This window comes from Cannabis sativa, chromosome 8, assembly GCF_029168945.1.
Source record: "Cannabis sativa cultivar Pink pepper isolate KNU-18-1 chromosome 8, ASM2916894v1, whole genome shotgun sequence".
Taxonomy (NCBI): Eukaryota; Viridiplantae; Streptophyta; class Magnoliopsida; order Rosales; family Cannabaceae; genus Cannabis; species Cannabis sativa.
The window spans coordinates 25519327-25536971 of NC_083608.1; the positions used below are offsets into that span (position 1 = coordinate 25519327).

At 30.7% G+C, this 17645-nt stretch overlaps 1 protein-coding gene across 1 annotated transcript; it reads right to left on the bottom strand.

Moving 5' to 3' along the window:
* Positions 1-2496: 2496 nt before the first annotated feature.
* Positions 2497-10287, bottom strand: LOC115698693 (uncharacterized). The gene is made up of 7 exons (XM_030625834.2): positions 10071-10287; positions 8790-9051; positions 8614-8669; positions 8455-8533; positions 8226-8364; positions 7631-7744; positions 2497-2863 (listed from the first exon to the last, which is right to left on the bottom strand). The coding sequence occupies exons 2-7, from the start codon at positions 8954-8956 to the stop codon at positions 2672-2674; spliced, it is 747 nt and encodes a 248-aa protein (XP_030481694.2). The 5' UTR covers positions 8957-9051; positions 10071-10287; the 3' UTR covers positions 2497-2671.
* Between the last annotated feature and the right edge of the window lie 7358 nt (positions 10288-17645).

The following is a 17645-nucleotide window of genomic DNA, read 5'->3' on the forward strand; positions in this document are numbered from 1 at the left end:
GACCACAGCAAAATGCTGTTGTAGAGAGGAAACACCAGCATATTTTGAATGTTGCCCGAGCCCTTGCCTTTCAATCAAACTTACCCCTACAATATTGGTCTTTCATGATCTCTACTGCTGTCTATTTATTAAATAGAACACCATCCATTCTTCTAAAAGACCAAACTTCTTATCAATTATTACACAACAAACCCCCCCAATACAACCATCTTCGAAACTTCGGTTGTCTTGCATACGCATCCCATGTTAGCACATCCACCAAGTTCTCTCCTCGAGCTAGAGCCTGTGCATTTATTGGTTATCCTCCAAATATGAAGGCCTACACTCTACTAGACCTTCAAACCAAACAAATATTTCATTCAAGAGATGTTCTCTTTTATGAAAATATTTTTCCCTTTGGTTCAGTCACTGACACTCACACTATAGATCAGTTTTTTCCACATCATACTGAGAATCATTCATCTCAAACACACAACACTTCCCCTGTCCTTACTGAGACCACTTCGACTCAAGAAGATAGTTCAATTCCTGAACATTCCAACACTGACTTCAATCAGTGCCAACAACAAAATCAAAATAAGCAAACTACACAACCATGCACTACCAAATCCGGCCGTGCACCTAAAAAACCTGCTTATTTAACAGATTACCAATGTGACTCTGTCACCACCAATCATAGCACCAATCACTCTCTGATAAACTATTTGTCATACCAAAAATTCTCCCCAGAATTTCGTGCTGCAATATTATCCATTAGCTTAATCCCTGAGCCAACATCTTACAAACAAGCTTCCAAATTCAAAATTTGGAACAATGCTATGGATACCGAGATTGATGCTCTCGAGAAAAACCATACATGGATCGTTGTACCTTTACCACCAGATCAACACGTGATTGGCAACAAATGGGTTTATAAAAAGAAAATCAATCCAGATGGCACTGTCGAACGTTGCAAAGCACGTTTAGTCGCCAAAGGATACACACAATTACCAGGCATAGATTACTTTGACACATATGCCCCGGTTGCCAAATTCAACACATTAAAGTTGTTATTTGCACTAGCTGCCATCCATAAATGGCATTTACATCATATGGACATCAATAACGCATTCCTACATGGGGATCTCAATGAGGAAGTATACATGAAACTTCCTCAAGGTTACAAGCCCAAACATCCCATTCCAACCAATGTTGTTTGTAAATTACAGAAAAGCATTTATGGCCTTAAACAATCTTCACGCCAATGGTATGCAAAATTGAGTTCCACATTGAAACAACAACAATTTACTCAATCTCCAAATGATCACACTCTCTTCATACGAACTCACTCAGGGGTCTTTATGGCTTTGCTCATATATGTAGACGACATTGTCGTTGCTACAAACAACACTACTGAACTACAAAAGTTCATCACCACTCTTGACACAAGGTTCAAATTAAAAGACCTTGGTTCACTGCATTTTTTTCTTGGACTCGAGATAGCTCGTTGTTCCCAAGGCATCTCAGTATCACAAAGGCCCTTCACCCTACAACTATTAAAAGAATCTGGTTGCCTTGGTTCCAAGCCTGCATCAACACCCATGGAACCTAACAACAAGCTCAGCAATGACATCGGGGACCTCCTTCCCAATCCAACACAATATAGAAGCCTTATTGGGAAGCTACTTTACTTGACTATCACACGGCCAGACATCAGTTTTGCCGTTAATAAACTTAGTCAATCCCTTCAATCTCCAAGAGTTCCTCATATGCATGCTGCAACCAGAATTCTCCAATATCTCAAAAACTCACCAGGACAGGGTCTCTTTTTTTATGCTTCACCAACATCATCTCTCAAATTACAAGCCTTTGCCGATGCTGATTGGGGAGCATGCCTTGACACTAGACGTTCGATAACAGGTTATTGTATCTTCCTTGGCAATTCTCTCATTTCATGGAAATCCAAAAAGCAACAAACCATTTCTCGATCTTTTGCTGAAGCAGAGTATCGAGCCATGGCTCACGCGACTTGTGAACTGACTTGGCTTACCTACATCCTCAAAGACTTCAATATCCACATTACATTACCCTCTACTTTACACTGCGACAACAATGCTGCAATTCACATATCTGAGAATCCGGTATACCACGAAAGGACCAAACATGTGGAAATAGATTGTCACACAGTTCGGGAAAAAGTCAGCCAAGGCATCCTTCGCATGAGCCATGTCCCATCAAAAGCCAACCTCGCAGACATACTGACCAAGCCGCTCTTTCCTACTCAGTTGAAAGAAATCTTATCCAAGTTAGGTATTCGAAATTTCTACACTCCAACTTGAAGGGGCCTCTTAGAGTTAGGACTTATTCTGTTAAGTTAGTTATGAATTGGTTAGTTGGTTAAGTGGTAGTTAGTTATTTCAGTTACCACTATTACTGTTGGCTTTTGCCTATATAATTGTAATCCTCTCTGTAAACATTTAATTCAATTGATTCAATACAACAATTCTTTCCAAACACTCTGTTCTGTTCTAATAATTTGTAGGGGCTAAATGATAGCAATAATATTAACTTGTTCTATAAATAAAAAATGAGAAAGTACGTACGAAGCAAGCAACCTAACATGTCCTAATATATACCCCTAGCTATATATATATATTATACCAAAATACATGGTGATCAGTTGAACTAATAATTAGTTAAGAAGCTTATTGCATGTTCCAACACCAACAGCTGCCGCAAGATGCCAGCCAGCATGGAGATATGGGGTTGTGGGGAACACATCATCAGCAATGAAAAGCACTCCTCCAAGTAGTGATGACATCTTATGAACATTATGGGCCATTCTTAAATCTGGATCTTTCAATGCTCTTTTAGCAAATGCTACCTGAATAATATATAAAATTAATGATCAAACCCCAAATTCATTTTTATTTAATCTTTCTGAGGATTAATTAAATTAATACGTTACGTACAAACAGCTTCAACATCAAAGATTAGTTGGACATATATTAGCAAGCAATAGAGGCACCCCTACGAAATGAAATAATATATATCTGAAAAAGTACAGCTCATAATATGCAAACTAATATAATTTTATAACGAAGTAAATTTAATAGTCACAAATTAAAAGAGTATGAACCCAAAGAGTTACATTTGAGTTGCTATTAAGATGGTGAAAAAATGATATATAATTTAAAAGACGTCGATAGTAGTGAAACTTGTAGTTGTGGGGTCTCCCGTGTTCATTATTTGGGAAATTTTTTTATTTGCTTATATATTTATTTAACATAAATTTAGTTTCATTTCAATAATACTATATTTTATTTATTTAACATACTACATTATTAATTTTTTAAAAAAATGATACTACATTATATACATCTATTTTACTAAGTACTACTCTTTCTCACACTTATTTTTATTTTAATTTACTCTTATTTACACCATAATTTTTTTTTACTTTTAGTCACAAAACAATACTTATCATTAAAAGTAAAACAGTTATGACTAATTATAAATTATTATTCAAATGTTGCAACTAAAAAGTCTGTGTCTAAACGTATTAATTAGTCAATAAAATCACAATTTGTTGTAATTAAATGTATTTAAGTCACAATACTTGTTGTACCTAATTAGTGACAACTTGTATATAAATACTATATTTTTGTCACTAGTAACTTTATGTTGTGATCAAAAGTCACATTTAATTACAAAAAATTTATGTTATGACTAAAATGTTATCATGTAACTATTTTTTGTAGTGTTATTAAATTACGTACACATATTTGCACATTTTGAAATATTTTAAAACAAGTTTTTTTTTTTTAAAAAAAAATAATAAAAAAATATTTTTCTTTGGAAATAAATTATTTGATAAAAAATGTTTCTTCAAATAATAGAAATTTTATTTATTTTTATTTTAAATATTATTAACTCATTTAACTATTTTTAAAAGTGAATTAATATATTAACAAATAGGAATAGCATGTCATTAAAAATAATTTTAGCTAAAAATGATTGCAAGAATGTTATGAATGAATAACAAATGGAAAATTTACACAAAATACTATTTTTGGTAAATTTTTTTTATTTTTTACATTCAATTATTATTATTTTATATTTCTACGGTATTGTATAAAAACAACAAAAAAATCACATGAAAGTAACATGAAAAAATCAAAATAACGTAAAAGTAATATACAAATAACAAAAATCTAACAACAAAACAACAAGAGTATAACATAAAAATAACATGAAAACATCAAAAATCCGTATTTTCTGTAAATAAAATCTTTAAAACCGTAAAAAACATTTAAAATTTCGTATATCATATTTTTGTAATTTTTTTTGTTGTTGTTTTTGTGTATTTTCGAAAATAATCCCGATTTTCTTTAAAACAAATATTACCCTCTCACTTAGCATTAATTTCGTGTGCACTTAATACTCTAAGTTCAAATTTTAGTGGTAAAACCCTCCAAACTACTGAACCGTTAGTAAATTTAAGGTGTCCATTTATATTAATGCCAGCATAGATCGCTTATGTGGATACTCTTGTACATGTGTTACTAATATAAGTACACCTAATCTAATTATTTAAAATTAATAAAGAATAATAAGTTATAAAATTATTTAAAAAAATAAATATTTGTATTTTTTAATTTCTATTAGTGTGATTGGATCTAAAAATAGGTGTCGGAGTGGTGGATGGTGGTGACTTCGGTGGTCATGGGTGGGTGATGGGTGGTTTCGGTAGTGATGTGTGGTTGGTGGTGGTGGTAGCATGAAGATGATGAAAAAAAAAAAAGTAAAACAGAAATTAGAAAAAAAATTAAAATAATTTTACTTTTTAAAATAATTATATATAGTGTAACAGTGTAAATTTGACATGTGTAGAAGTATATCCACATAAGCTATTTATGATGATATTTAGCTGAGATTAATAAATGATACTTAAGTTTGCTAATGGTTCAGTAGTTTGAAAAATTTATCACTAAAATTTGAATTTAGAGAATTAAGTACAAGTGAAATGACAGTTGAGAGGATTTAGCGGCCAAAATTTCATATTACACCAAATATTCTTTTTGGTCAATATTCCACATTCTTTTTTGTTTCTTTTATGAACAAGCTAAAAGTTAAAGATTATGGGGCCTTCATTCTCCAACTATTGGCTTGGCACTATAGTATAATCTATATCAATAACCTTAATAAAAAAAGAATAATTACATAAGGTACCATTTTTTTGTAAAATATTTATATTTTTACGTTCAAAAAATATATTTTTTTTTTTTTTTACATTTTTACGATTTTCCAAAATATAGCACGAAAACAACATAAAATCAACAAGAAAACTACATAAAAGTAACATCAAAATAACAACAAAAAATAACATACATATAACAAAAAATTAACAACAAATGAACAAAATTTCAACATAAAAAGACCGTATTTTATGTAAATAAAATAAAAAAATCGTAAAAATGTTTAAAATTCCGTAAAACCGTATTTTTGTAATTTTTTTTGTTGTTTTTATGTTTTTGTGAAATAATTCCTAATAAAAATAAGAATGTTTATGGGCTCTATTATTAATACCAAAATTACCTTTATTACTTATGAAACTACCAAAAAAAATTACTCCCATGCAAATGTATATGTTATTTAGATCTTCAAACTCATTTTTTTGTTGTTGTGTGAAATTTTGGTGGGGTTTAACATATATTTAAACTTCTTTATTTATAAGTTTTTGTCAAAAAGAAAAAACTACAACAACAATGCTATTAAATTACATTAATTTATAACACTTTCTAACAAAAATATTAGTTTTTCTTTAAAGTAAATGTTACCAGCACTTTCAAAATAAAAAAAAAAAAATTAGAACATTTACTTGTACGATCTCTAAAACTCAATCTCTAAAACTCTCATTTCGATCTCAAGCTCTCAAACTCTCATCTCGATCTCAAGCTCGCATGGGTGAGTACTTTCTTAATTTTATTTGTATGATCCTCACTCATTTTTCGCCTAATTATACCCACTAATCTCTCTGTTTATTTTAGATTTGGTGAGATATTTGCCTTGTGCTTGTGTCATGCCATTGCCAGGTACGGCTTGACAGTAAGCACATTTGCTGCTATATGATTCTGCTTATGCCCAATGTTTTTTCTTTTCTTTTTTGTCATAAAAGATAATTATTCTTTGGGATCTATATCATATAGGTTCGCTTAGGGAAATTTACATGGTATACTAATTTTTGTCATTTTTTTACAAAAATACTGTCAGACGGTATTTTTTTACTTTTTTACTGTATTTTTTTCTAAGTTTCATACTGCAGTATAGTGTGTTAAGTTTTCACTGGTGTTCTACTGGTGTTTTACTAGTGTTTTACTGTTGTTTTAAGTTGTTCTGCTTTGTGTTTTACTGGTGTTTTATAAAAACACAGTATTTTTGAAAAATTTTCCGTGTGAAAGTATTTTTGTAAAAGTTAACCCAAATTCCAGTATTTTTGTAAGTTTTCCTTCGCTTATGCCAGGCCCATTTCCAGCTGACAGCCCAATGTAATTCAATCGGTCCATTATTATTTTAAAAAGAGTAATAGGCATTATGTGACCATTTTTTTAAAAATATATACTATATATTTTTATAAATTATGAATTATTTTTTGACCAATTTTTTTAATGATATTTTTATGAAGCACCATGAAAATTATTTGTAAACAGTAAAGTGTAAAACTAAAAATATAAAAATGAATTATAAATTTTATTGGTTTTTATATTTTTCTTTATGCAAAAATATGATTTTTTTTTTTTCAAAAGATTATTGTATAGGAAAATTAGAGAAGAAGTTAAAAAAATAAGAAAATTAGGTAAGGGGAACCAGATAGCCTTATGGTAATTAGAGGGGTAACTAGTTACCATAAAAGATAATTAAGTATTTAAATTTTAAAAAAAACTACATTTTTACAAACTTATATTTTAATAACCATAAAAATGAAAAAAAATGTTAACAATCCTTATTTTTATTAAAAAAAAAAGAGAGAAAACTACCCATTTTTTATTTTCTATTTTATTTTTTACATTTCTTTTATTACTTTTTAATTTATACCCGATTTTATAAGTCATTTCTTCGTTATGTGTATTGAGGATTCTAATTTTAATCTATTCTGTGGTTATATCTAATAAAAAATAGGTTTATTAATTAAAATTATTTTATAATTATATTTAATTAATATGTAATAAAAAAAAAATAATTTTCAACTTATCCTTTTAAAAAAACGTTACTTCAAATCCATAAAAATGTTAAAACAACTCTAGAACCATATTCTTGTAACTCTTATTGCCTTAAAAATATAAATGTTAACTAATAAAATTGTAGTTTTTGTATAATTAAGCTGTAAAATTTGAAATTAATGTTTAAAATGTCATACAATATACGTTAATACTTTTCTAAAATTTTATTTGAGAAAGTAACAAGTTGGTTTCTAAAAAAGATTCCAGAAATGAAAAGGAAATGTTTAGTATATTTTATACTATGGTTTTAAAACTAGAAATTAACCGTTCTAGTGTGAAGAAATAATTTGCCAGAAACAGATAGACAAGTAATTTCTGAAATATAAATAACAAGAGATCATATACAATAGTTGTATAACATAGAAAATTACCTCCATCATCCCAGTGTGAACAGCTGAAACCATCAAAGGCTGGAAAGGAAGGCAAAATGCAGAAACCGCCATCAGCATTTTTGGATTTTCTTCTCTAAGAGCTCTTGACAGACACTGCAATTTTTTATATATATAATTAGAAAATGATTAAAAAGAACACAACTAAGAGTAGAACACATTGACTGAAGACAAAAGATATATAATATAAAAAGAGAGGTTATTTAATTGTAGCACAAATAAGAGACTAAGCAGCCGTGTGCATAAAGTTGTGACACACATATTATACATTCTGAAATCCATCAAAGTCCCTTGGAGAAAGATTTAAGCTTACCAATAGAAAATGACTCCTCAACTCAAGGAACCAACCATGAAATTTATTTGGGGAGTTGTTAAAAATTATAATTATTCATGAAGAAAACAATCTTCCTTGTAAATTAAGACAAATAAGTTCTGTAATTCAAGTCTCAATAGAATAAAGACAAAAGAGCATGAATTCACCAATTAGCAATTGAAGTTAGGATCTTGAAGAACAGAAAGCAAATATAATTATGTATTATTGTAGCCTTGAATATGTAGTTGGCTGAGTTTTTCTTACCACTGTAGCAGTGGCTATCATTGTATAGTCAGCCCATCTCAAATATTTCCTAAACCTTCCTCTTGAAGAATGATACAAACTTGAGGCAACTCCAACTCCAATTAATGAATTTGCATATAGTTTACAATTCAAGTTTTTCCTGGACTCCAATAAAAGCCAACAATTAGAAATGATGGGTGTTATAACAACCATCAAAGCATGTCTAAATTATATCACAGTGAGTATTCACCTCGGAGCATTAATTCCAAGCACTACAAAAGGAAGTGAAGTGAGCACATTAGCCACTGTTTCCAGTACATGCTGATCACCTAGCAGAAGAAATAACACATGAAAAGATGTTTACTAGTATTTTTTCTACAATAAAAATATGTTTATCTTATAATCATACCATGAATACAACCCTGAATAGGCCTTAAACATGGGGGTCTTTGCTGCCATGCCCGTCTGATAAAACATACAATTAGTTAGTTATTAATGGAGGGAATAGTGTTATACAGAGAAATCAAATACAATGATGTGAACATGAACAAGTGCAAATATGTAAATAGTAGAAGTATTACTCACTGCATTAACATGTAATTCACTCCAAAAGCTGAACCTCCACATGATGATTTAGCAAAGTTCTGATCTTGATTAATCTCTTCTGATGTAAATGGCGAATGAGGCACCACATGCACTCCATGTACACCTTCTAGGGCCCTACTAGGGTTATGTGTACTCTGGCGACTCATAAAATTCTCCAGTTTAAACTTGAAATTATTAACTGCCACCAACGTTTTGCTGGCAGCAGCTAAAGAATCCACAGAAAGCCAACGTATTGCTTAACCTGTACCCATTACACAACAAAAATACATAAACAAATAATGAGCGCAGAAAAGCTAAAGAAATCAATTAAATCTTGCACAAGGTATCACATATACTACATCATACATAAACACAAAACTACATATGATTACACCCTTCTCATGTTAAAAGAACTACTGTATATTATCCGCATTGACCATTTTTAATTCAAGGGTAATTATGCTTGTCTTCCCTATGTATCAAAAAATCGATATAACTCTTAATATATGTGGTTTGACAGTATATTAAATTGAAAGCAATGATCTACTATTCTACTAGATACTGAAAAATTGAGAGCAGAGGCAAATTCAAGTATGTACAGAATTAGTCAAGCCCAACTCAAAGTTAGTAAACATCTTCAGAGAGGGTCATTATGATTTATATGCTGGTTTAAATAGCTTGGTTCGTTTGTAATTAACTCCTTTGTTATTCTTAAACAGATAAATCATTTAAATTTGACACACAAAACTCTCAATGTGAAGCTAAAACTAGAGCAGAAATACAGCCATGGCCATGAATTTGTAAGGGAAATGAACTCTCATCTAAAAAAGATTGCTCAACAAGTTCTATAAGCTAACAATTGCTTCAGTCACAATTATTATCTATAACATTGAAAGGCTTACAAATTGGTGATATAATTAACTACAAAATACAAAAATACCCAAAAGCTGAGTCTCAAAATTTGAACAGAGCGAAAGTCATACCAAATCTTTGGAGTCCCCAAACCACACAATCAAACAGGCTATCAACATTCATAACAAATCCCAATCCAAACTAAGCACCAAACAGTTCAAACAAAAATCCACTTTAATAAAACGAATTCAACTTTTATATCATATTCATATCATAATCACGATAACCCAAATCAAACAAAATTAATCTGGAAACGTATACAAGTCGCAAGCAACAACCAACATTCACATTTAAATTAAGAAAAAAAGACACAGATAATTATGAACAGTGACAGATAAACAGAAAATAAAGAAAGAAATGAGAGAAAACCTGATAAGGTATGGTGTAGCGATTAGAGAAGGAAAAGATTATATTAATAAGATCTTATTAAAAAAAAAAAGTAATAATGAAAAGGCAGTTGATTTCGGCAGTTGATGTGTGTATATATATAGAGATTAATATAAAGAAAAAAGAAAGGTGCTGGAGCCAATAGGAAGTGTTTATGGAAAAAGAATATAAGGGAAGGAGATGCGAATGAATGAAAGAATATGTAATACGGTTAAAGATGTGTGGGAGTATATTCCACTTTAAGGCATCTTACTTATTAATTCCAATCATTTTACCTTTCCTTATTTATCTCAAATCACTCTCAACCCTATAAACTAGGGTCACCAAAAATTTCACACTTCATTTACTACCTTCTGTTAGTTTCAAATTTAGAAGTAGTATTTCAAATTATAATTATATATTTAATTTTACCACGTGTTGTGTAGTGTAGTGATAGGAATCGATTTTACTGGCATTCTCTGAAAGTGGTGCCATCTGTGTACGGAACTGTTAAAGTGACTACCAATGATCCAATGTTGAGGCATAAGGTCCCTATAGTTGACATGTGGTCTGCATCGCGTGATCCCTTTTTCGTTATAAAAAAATTATATATTTAATTTTTTTGGTAAAATATTATATTAGTTTCTATAAAAATTGTGTTTTGTTTTTCAAAAATAAAATTCACTTTTTTTTTTTTTGTCTTTTTTTGAAAAAAAATGATAATTAATTAATTTGACTAACAGATATGTTTTTGAATTCCTAACATTATTTTTTTAAAAAAAAGATAATCAAATCAACTTCAATTAATTAAGAGCAAATCACTCAAAATAATAAATATTAATTTAGAAAGATTATCACCCTTCTTCAACAAACAATCAACATAACAACAAGCTTTCAAACAAGAAACATTTAACAAAGTTACGTTTAACAAACCGTTAAACTTACAAAGTTTAAAGAAACATTTCTCATAGACCCCAATAATCTCTTACAATCAAAAATTAAATTTCAAAGACCAAAAAAAAAATATATTTGAATATTATTACGAATGGCTTGCACTGCTACTTGACTACGTATTTCCTTGTGAGCGAAACAATGAGACTTGAGCCAACTGAGAGCTTCTTTTATTCCGAGTACTTTTGCCTTTGGAGCTACCTTACCGCCTTTCCTCTTCACAACAGCAATCACCAAAGAAGCCGACGAGTCCCACACCACAAAACTGAACTTGAACAACTTTTTTCCTCAAAACTAAACCAAAAATAGTTTTCTTCCTAAAATTAGTTTTTATTCCTAAACCAGAAACTTGAATAATTTACAAGAAAAAAATAATCAGAAAAAGTTGAGTTATAATTAAACTTAATCATGAATATGATGAAGAATTAGATTATAATTACATTAACTAAGTTATTTAATGATCTTTTATTAATATTTGACTTATATATTTTTTTTATAGCATTGCTATTAAGCATCAGTGGTGCCTAGCACCTTCTCGACATGTCGCGTTATGATTGGCTAGCGATACTCCCATAAAATTATTGTATTAAATTATATGGGACCCAATACTTAGCTGAACCAATAGCGATATTAACACATAGAAGAGTGCTAGGCACCACTGGTACCCTTTAAGATTTCTCTATTATTTTACTTTTAACACTACTACAAAATAAGTATTTAGAAGCGTTTTTTAGTTGATTAATAAACAACCGATGTTGTAGAGTGTGTCAAAATGAAATTTTAATAAAAACACCTATGGCGTCAGTTATTACAAAATAACTGACGCCATAAGGTGTTAAATTTTTAATAACACCACATATGGCATCGGTTATTTTGTAATAACTGACGCCATAGGGGCACGCATTACCATAGGGGCACGCATTGGCTTACACGTGTCCCTTATAGCACGCATTGGCTGACTCGTGTCCCCTATAGCGTTAGTTATTACAAAATGACCGACGCCATAGGGTTTATATAACCCTATTTAGCCCTTCATCTTCCTCACTTAGTCTTCTCTCCAAGCAAAATAACCAGCTGTCCCTTCATGAAACCATCGCCCAAACCACCGCCTCTCATCCCCCATTTCTCCATTTTTCATTTGTTTCCACCCATTTTTTTTTTCTTTTTAAAAAAAAAATCTTGGATTTTTCATATTCAAGAACATATTCCCAGAATTTGATGATCTTTTGTTTTATTTTTCAGGGTAAATCGAGCTTAGAGGTGGTGGTTGTAGCTTTGGCAGCCGCTTTTAGTGGAAAAATCGTTAAATCTCAACGTCCATTAATAAATCTAATCTCTAAGAATTTTAGTAATTTATATTGCTTTATTTTTTATTTTGTAAATGTTTTAGGGTTTTTCTAGATTTTTAAGATTGTGTTATTGTGGTGGTGCGTGATGGTCAATATTGGTGGCTGGATTTCGACAGTAAGGTAAAAATATAAACTTTAATAGTATATATGTATGTATTTTGTATTTTATTAAATATGTATTGTATGTATATATGTTTTAATTGTATTATATATGTATGTATGTATAAAAATATTGTAATTATATTATATATTTTTTTTATGTATTGTATATATATATTTATTGAATATTTTAAACTAATAGTTTTGTTAAGTATTATGAATGAGAATGAGATAGGAGAGTGTTAAAACAAAAGTATAGAAATTAATTTTTAAAAAATTAGTTTATAAATAAAAGCTTAGAAATTAATTCTATTTTTTATTATTTTCAATTTTATTCATGTATTTTTTTTAGTAGCTAGTAAAAGTTAGTTAAAACTACTTAACAAGTTATTAACTTTTATTCCTTTTCATGTATTTTTGTTACTAACTAGTTACTCATTAGGAACTAGTTAGTAATAAATAAACTAATTAGTAACTAGTTACTTATAAATTATATAACTAGTAAGTAGTTAAATAAAAAAAATATTAATTTTGTAGTATATTATTATGTTGTAGGTTCGGAGGTCAATTAACAAGGATCTGACTTATTTGGTGTTGATCGGTTTCTAACTACCTCGAGGTATATATTTACTAACTTTAATTATTAATTAATTATTAATATTTAGTAAAGTTTGAATATTTTAAATATTTATCGGTAATGAAGTAGGTTCTGCGATATATTATACTGCAATCGGATGGGTAGAATAATATGCATGTTAGATGAGTTTGAATATCTTAAATATTCATTCGTAGTAAAGTAGGTTCTACGAATACATGTACTGCAGTCGCATGGGTGGTAAATTTTTAGATCGCTAAATGTTGTTGCGATTATTTAATATAATTTTGGATTGTATTTTGTTGTTATTAATAACTTTAAATTTTTTTGGGAACGTTCAATTATAGCTTTTATGTTGCCAAAATTTTGGTAGAATTAGGACTAGTTACTAATTAGTAATTTAGTATGCTATAATTGTTAGGTTTTGTGCTCTAAATAAAACCTATTTCAATATAATAAGATTTACTAATTAATAAAGATTAGAAATCATTCTATGTTGTATGGTTCACATGATTTATTTCATGATTATGTTTAATGTATAAATTCTATTAAGTCCAGAACATATATAAATATATACATTTGTTCATGATTATAGTGTTGTCAGCATAATGGAATATAATCATGATTATATGTTCAAAAGTTTAATTCCCATGATTTGTCAGCTCACTGGATTTAGACTGACATGATAATCGGTGATAAGGTATACTTACACATTGGATAAGTGTTATGTCCTTTCCAGAGCATTGGTAAAGTTTACCAATATCGGATATATGGAGTATACATTGGAAGTGACTGATATTGATCTTGGATAAGATATCATAAACTTATCGTTATATCTCTCTAAGTCAATATCAATGGTTGATCTTAGGTCTATGAATCTTAATCCTGATATGGTTAGGTTCAACTTAGTTGTATTGTTTATGTTCTTCAAATTGTTCGTGGAAGCTAACCAATGGTTCTGGAAGATATTTACATCTTGGGAACATGGTAGTTCAATTGCGTGGGAGCGCTAATCATAGATATGAAATCTATAACTTCTATAAGTATTTAGAAGTCAAACAATGATTTTCTTCGAGCTTGGCTGAATAGAGATAAATAATTGAGATCTCATTTCTGTAATTATATTAGTTTACTGAAATATCATTTATAGATAGTTAAGTGTTTTAAGGATAAAATACATTGAAGGATAGAACTGGTAATTTTATCCCTATTCAGTGTAGATCATCTATAGAGGATCTTTGACTATTAAGATTGTAATAATGGATAATTATAACGTATCTATATCGTAGTACATATAGAGCGTTCTATATAATTGAGAGTGTTATTCAATTCTAAATCTATAGTGACGCAAGGCGGAATTAATAAGTTAAAGAAATTACTTGGTAAATTCTAGATCTACTTATCAAAAGCTCGGTTATATAGGCTCATGGTCCCCTCACTAGTTGAGATAATACTGCTTGCAGACTTAGTTAATTGATTTTAATTAATCAATTATAATTCTAAAATTAGACTATGTCTTATTTATGAATTTTCACTAAGCAAGGGATTAATTGTGATGAAAAGAGGTTTTGGGGTCAATTTATTAATTAAGAGACTTTGTATGGTCTAATTAATAAATTATACAAATGATAATTTTATTTGATAATTAATTATAATTATCAAATAAATAATTTTGGCATTAATAGGATTGAATTGAAAAATATAGTATTATTGAAAGAAGAATAACTGGTCTCTTTATGGCCGGCCATTAAGTGTATTTTTGCCCATTATTTTATTCTTTTTTAATCCATACAATTCAACCTTAAGCCTTAGTTGAAACACTATATAAGGAACATGATGCTCTCATCTCATTTACTTTTTTTGTCAACTTGACTAACCAAACTTAAATTTAGTTTTTCTTTCAGACAACTAGTAGATGAGAGAGTTCTTTCCATAGTGATTTTACCTCCTTCATTGTTCTTCACCTACTCGGCCTTAGTGAAAGAGTGTCATGCCCACACATAGCAAGTCAAGTACTCAATCATAGTGAGTAAGATGGTGGTAACCAAACTTGAAGGAGAGAAAGAGATTCAGGCTCAGATCTTGATAATATTCTGAACAAGGGTTAGAGATCTGAGCAGAAAGAGTCATTATATTCTGCTGCAATCAATGTAAGGTTTTCTAAACTCTTATGTGTTTAATTTTATTATTTTAGAGATATTCATATTTAGGATGTTAATCAACATACTTGTTAGTAAATCTAGATCCTAGTAAAATATTTCTCTAACAGCTGGCCTTAGAGCCACGGTAATGATTTACTTTCATGATATATGAATTTAAAACGATGAATATTGTTTATTGTGTTGATTTGGATGTGTTCATTTTAGTTTATGTTTATTTGATGAATGTATTTGATTTACAAATGTTTTCCATGAAAGTAATCTTATTTTTGTTTTGGAAATATTTTTTTTGGATTCCTTGTGAAAAGTTAAGCAATTTTCATTTTTACGGAACTCAATTCTGATGAAAAACAAAGGAGATATGGTCGTTTGAAGTTTTGGGTGCATATGGTGTTGTCGCTCGACACCACACGCACACAGGCGCACGCAGGCATTCAGACAAGGTGTTTGTCTGTGCGTGTCTGAAGCCTGCCATGTTGTCTGAACGCCCACCCGAGCTAGCACCCAGCACGCACAAGAAGGCTGTAATGCAGCCTCATGCGCGCGCTGAGAAGGCTGCACGCAGCCTGAGTGTGCCCTGCAAGGGTGCGAAGCACCCAAATCCAATTTTTTGAAGATTTTTCACCCAATTTCAGATTTTTCTGATTTTCAAACCCTAATTTCAAGATAGAATATTATTTTTAATATATTTAAACTTAAATATCAAATTTTCGAAATTAATAATATTAATTTTAATATATTATTATTATTAATTTTTGATATTTGGAGGTTTAAATTTAAAAATTAATTATTTTATTTTTTATTTATGGTCAGATATTAAAATTTTGTTAATTTCTTTAATATTTATATATTATTTATTTATAAGATCAGATATTTTTCGTTGTCGCCGAGCGAAAAATCATAAAAATTACATAATTCATATTTAGCATAAATAATACTCTTAGAGTTTAATAAAATTTCTAAAATTGAGAAATTATAACTCTAATGCCATTTCTAAAAAGTGGGGTCCACAATAAATAAAAAATCATATATAATTATAAAATATCAATAATTAATGCTAATTACCTTTATTAATTCATAATCCAACATGCAGTCATTACAAAACATGGTTAGTAGATCTAGAATAAAAAATAAAAACAGCCTGAGTTATTGCGAGAGCTGACCGAGAGATGACCTGTTACCACTGAAGGGCTGGCTTTTGCATTAACCTGACTTATTGCAAACACCCTTGCGGGAGTGGGTTTCGCTGCAGTCTTTTGTGTCTCAGTCTTGAGTTGGGGACAATCCTTTTTGTAATGCCCTGACATACCACACTGAAAGCATCCCTGCCCTCTACACTCCCCCAGATGATGCTTTTTACAACTAGAGCACTCTGGGTAAGTGTATCGAGTTACAGTGCTACTCTGGCAATTGCCTCGACCCTAGTTCCCTCGAAACCTCTTATTCTGACCTGAGCCACTGGATACAGTAGGTGCCTTTCTTTTTTGACCAGTGGCCGAGCCACTACCTCCCCTACTAAAGCCTGATGTAGGAGGAGTAGGAGCCCCACCAACAACCGGAGTCCCTCGAGACTCTAAAGTGCACTCCAATGTGCCCTCAGCTCGCAGTGCCTTACCCACCATATCAGCATAGGTGGTGCTGTCATCAATAGTGATCATTAGGTCGTGTCTGATCTTTGCATTCAACCCGTCCAGGTATTTTTCTTTCTTGCTGAAATTGTTAGGTTATAATTAGCCTATGTTACGGGTTTAATAAGTAAGCATTTTCTCGGTTATTGGTGTCTTTTGGAGCGGTTTTACGCTTGATTTTCCTTGTTTCAGGTTCCCGGGGTATCAAAGTTCAAATTCAGTCAATTGATGAAAAGACGGGACAAATTGGTGAAAAATCGGAAAAATCTGCTCAGTGGGTGTCAGTAGTCGCGACTAGCCAGAAGCTAGGTCGCGACCCTTTTCTTTGGTCGCGACCATGGTCGCGACTTGGAAGATTTGGCAGAACCTCGGTATTTCGAGATTTGCCTGTAGTCGCGACCAGCCTATAAGTTGGTCGCGACCAGGCACGGAAAAACGCAGTTTTGACCTAATTTAGATTTTTTCCCAATTGGAGGCACACCTTTCATTCCTATATAAGGAATACGACTCAGAAGGTCAGAGTAAGCAAGAACAGACCTGAAAAGTGGATGAAAGAGGAGAGGAAGCGATCTTGAAGACCCGGAGCGATATCACCATTTAGTTTCTTTCTTTTACCCTTTATCTTTCTTTTATGTCTAGTTTTGTTTCAGAATTAATCATGGATGTTTTTATTATTGTTATGAGCTAAATTTCCTATTTAGGGAGGATGATGAATGTAGTTTAAGTTTTTGCCTAGTTAATAAATAATTGTCATTCCTCCATCTTGATTGTGAAATTATCTATATTTGTGTTTAATT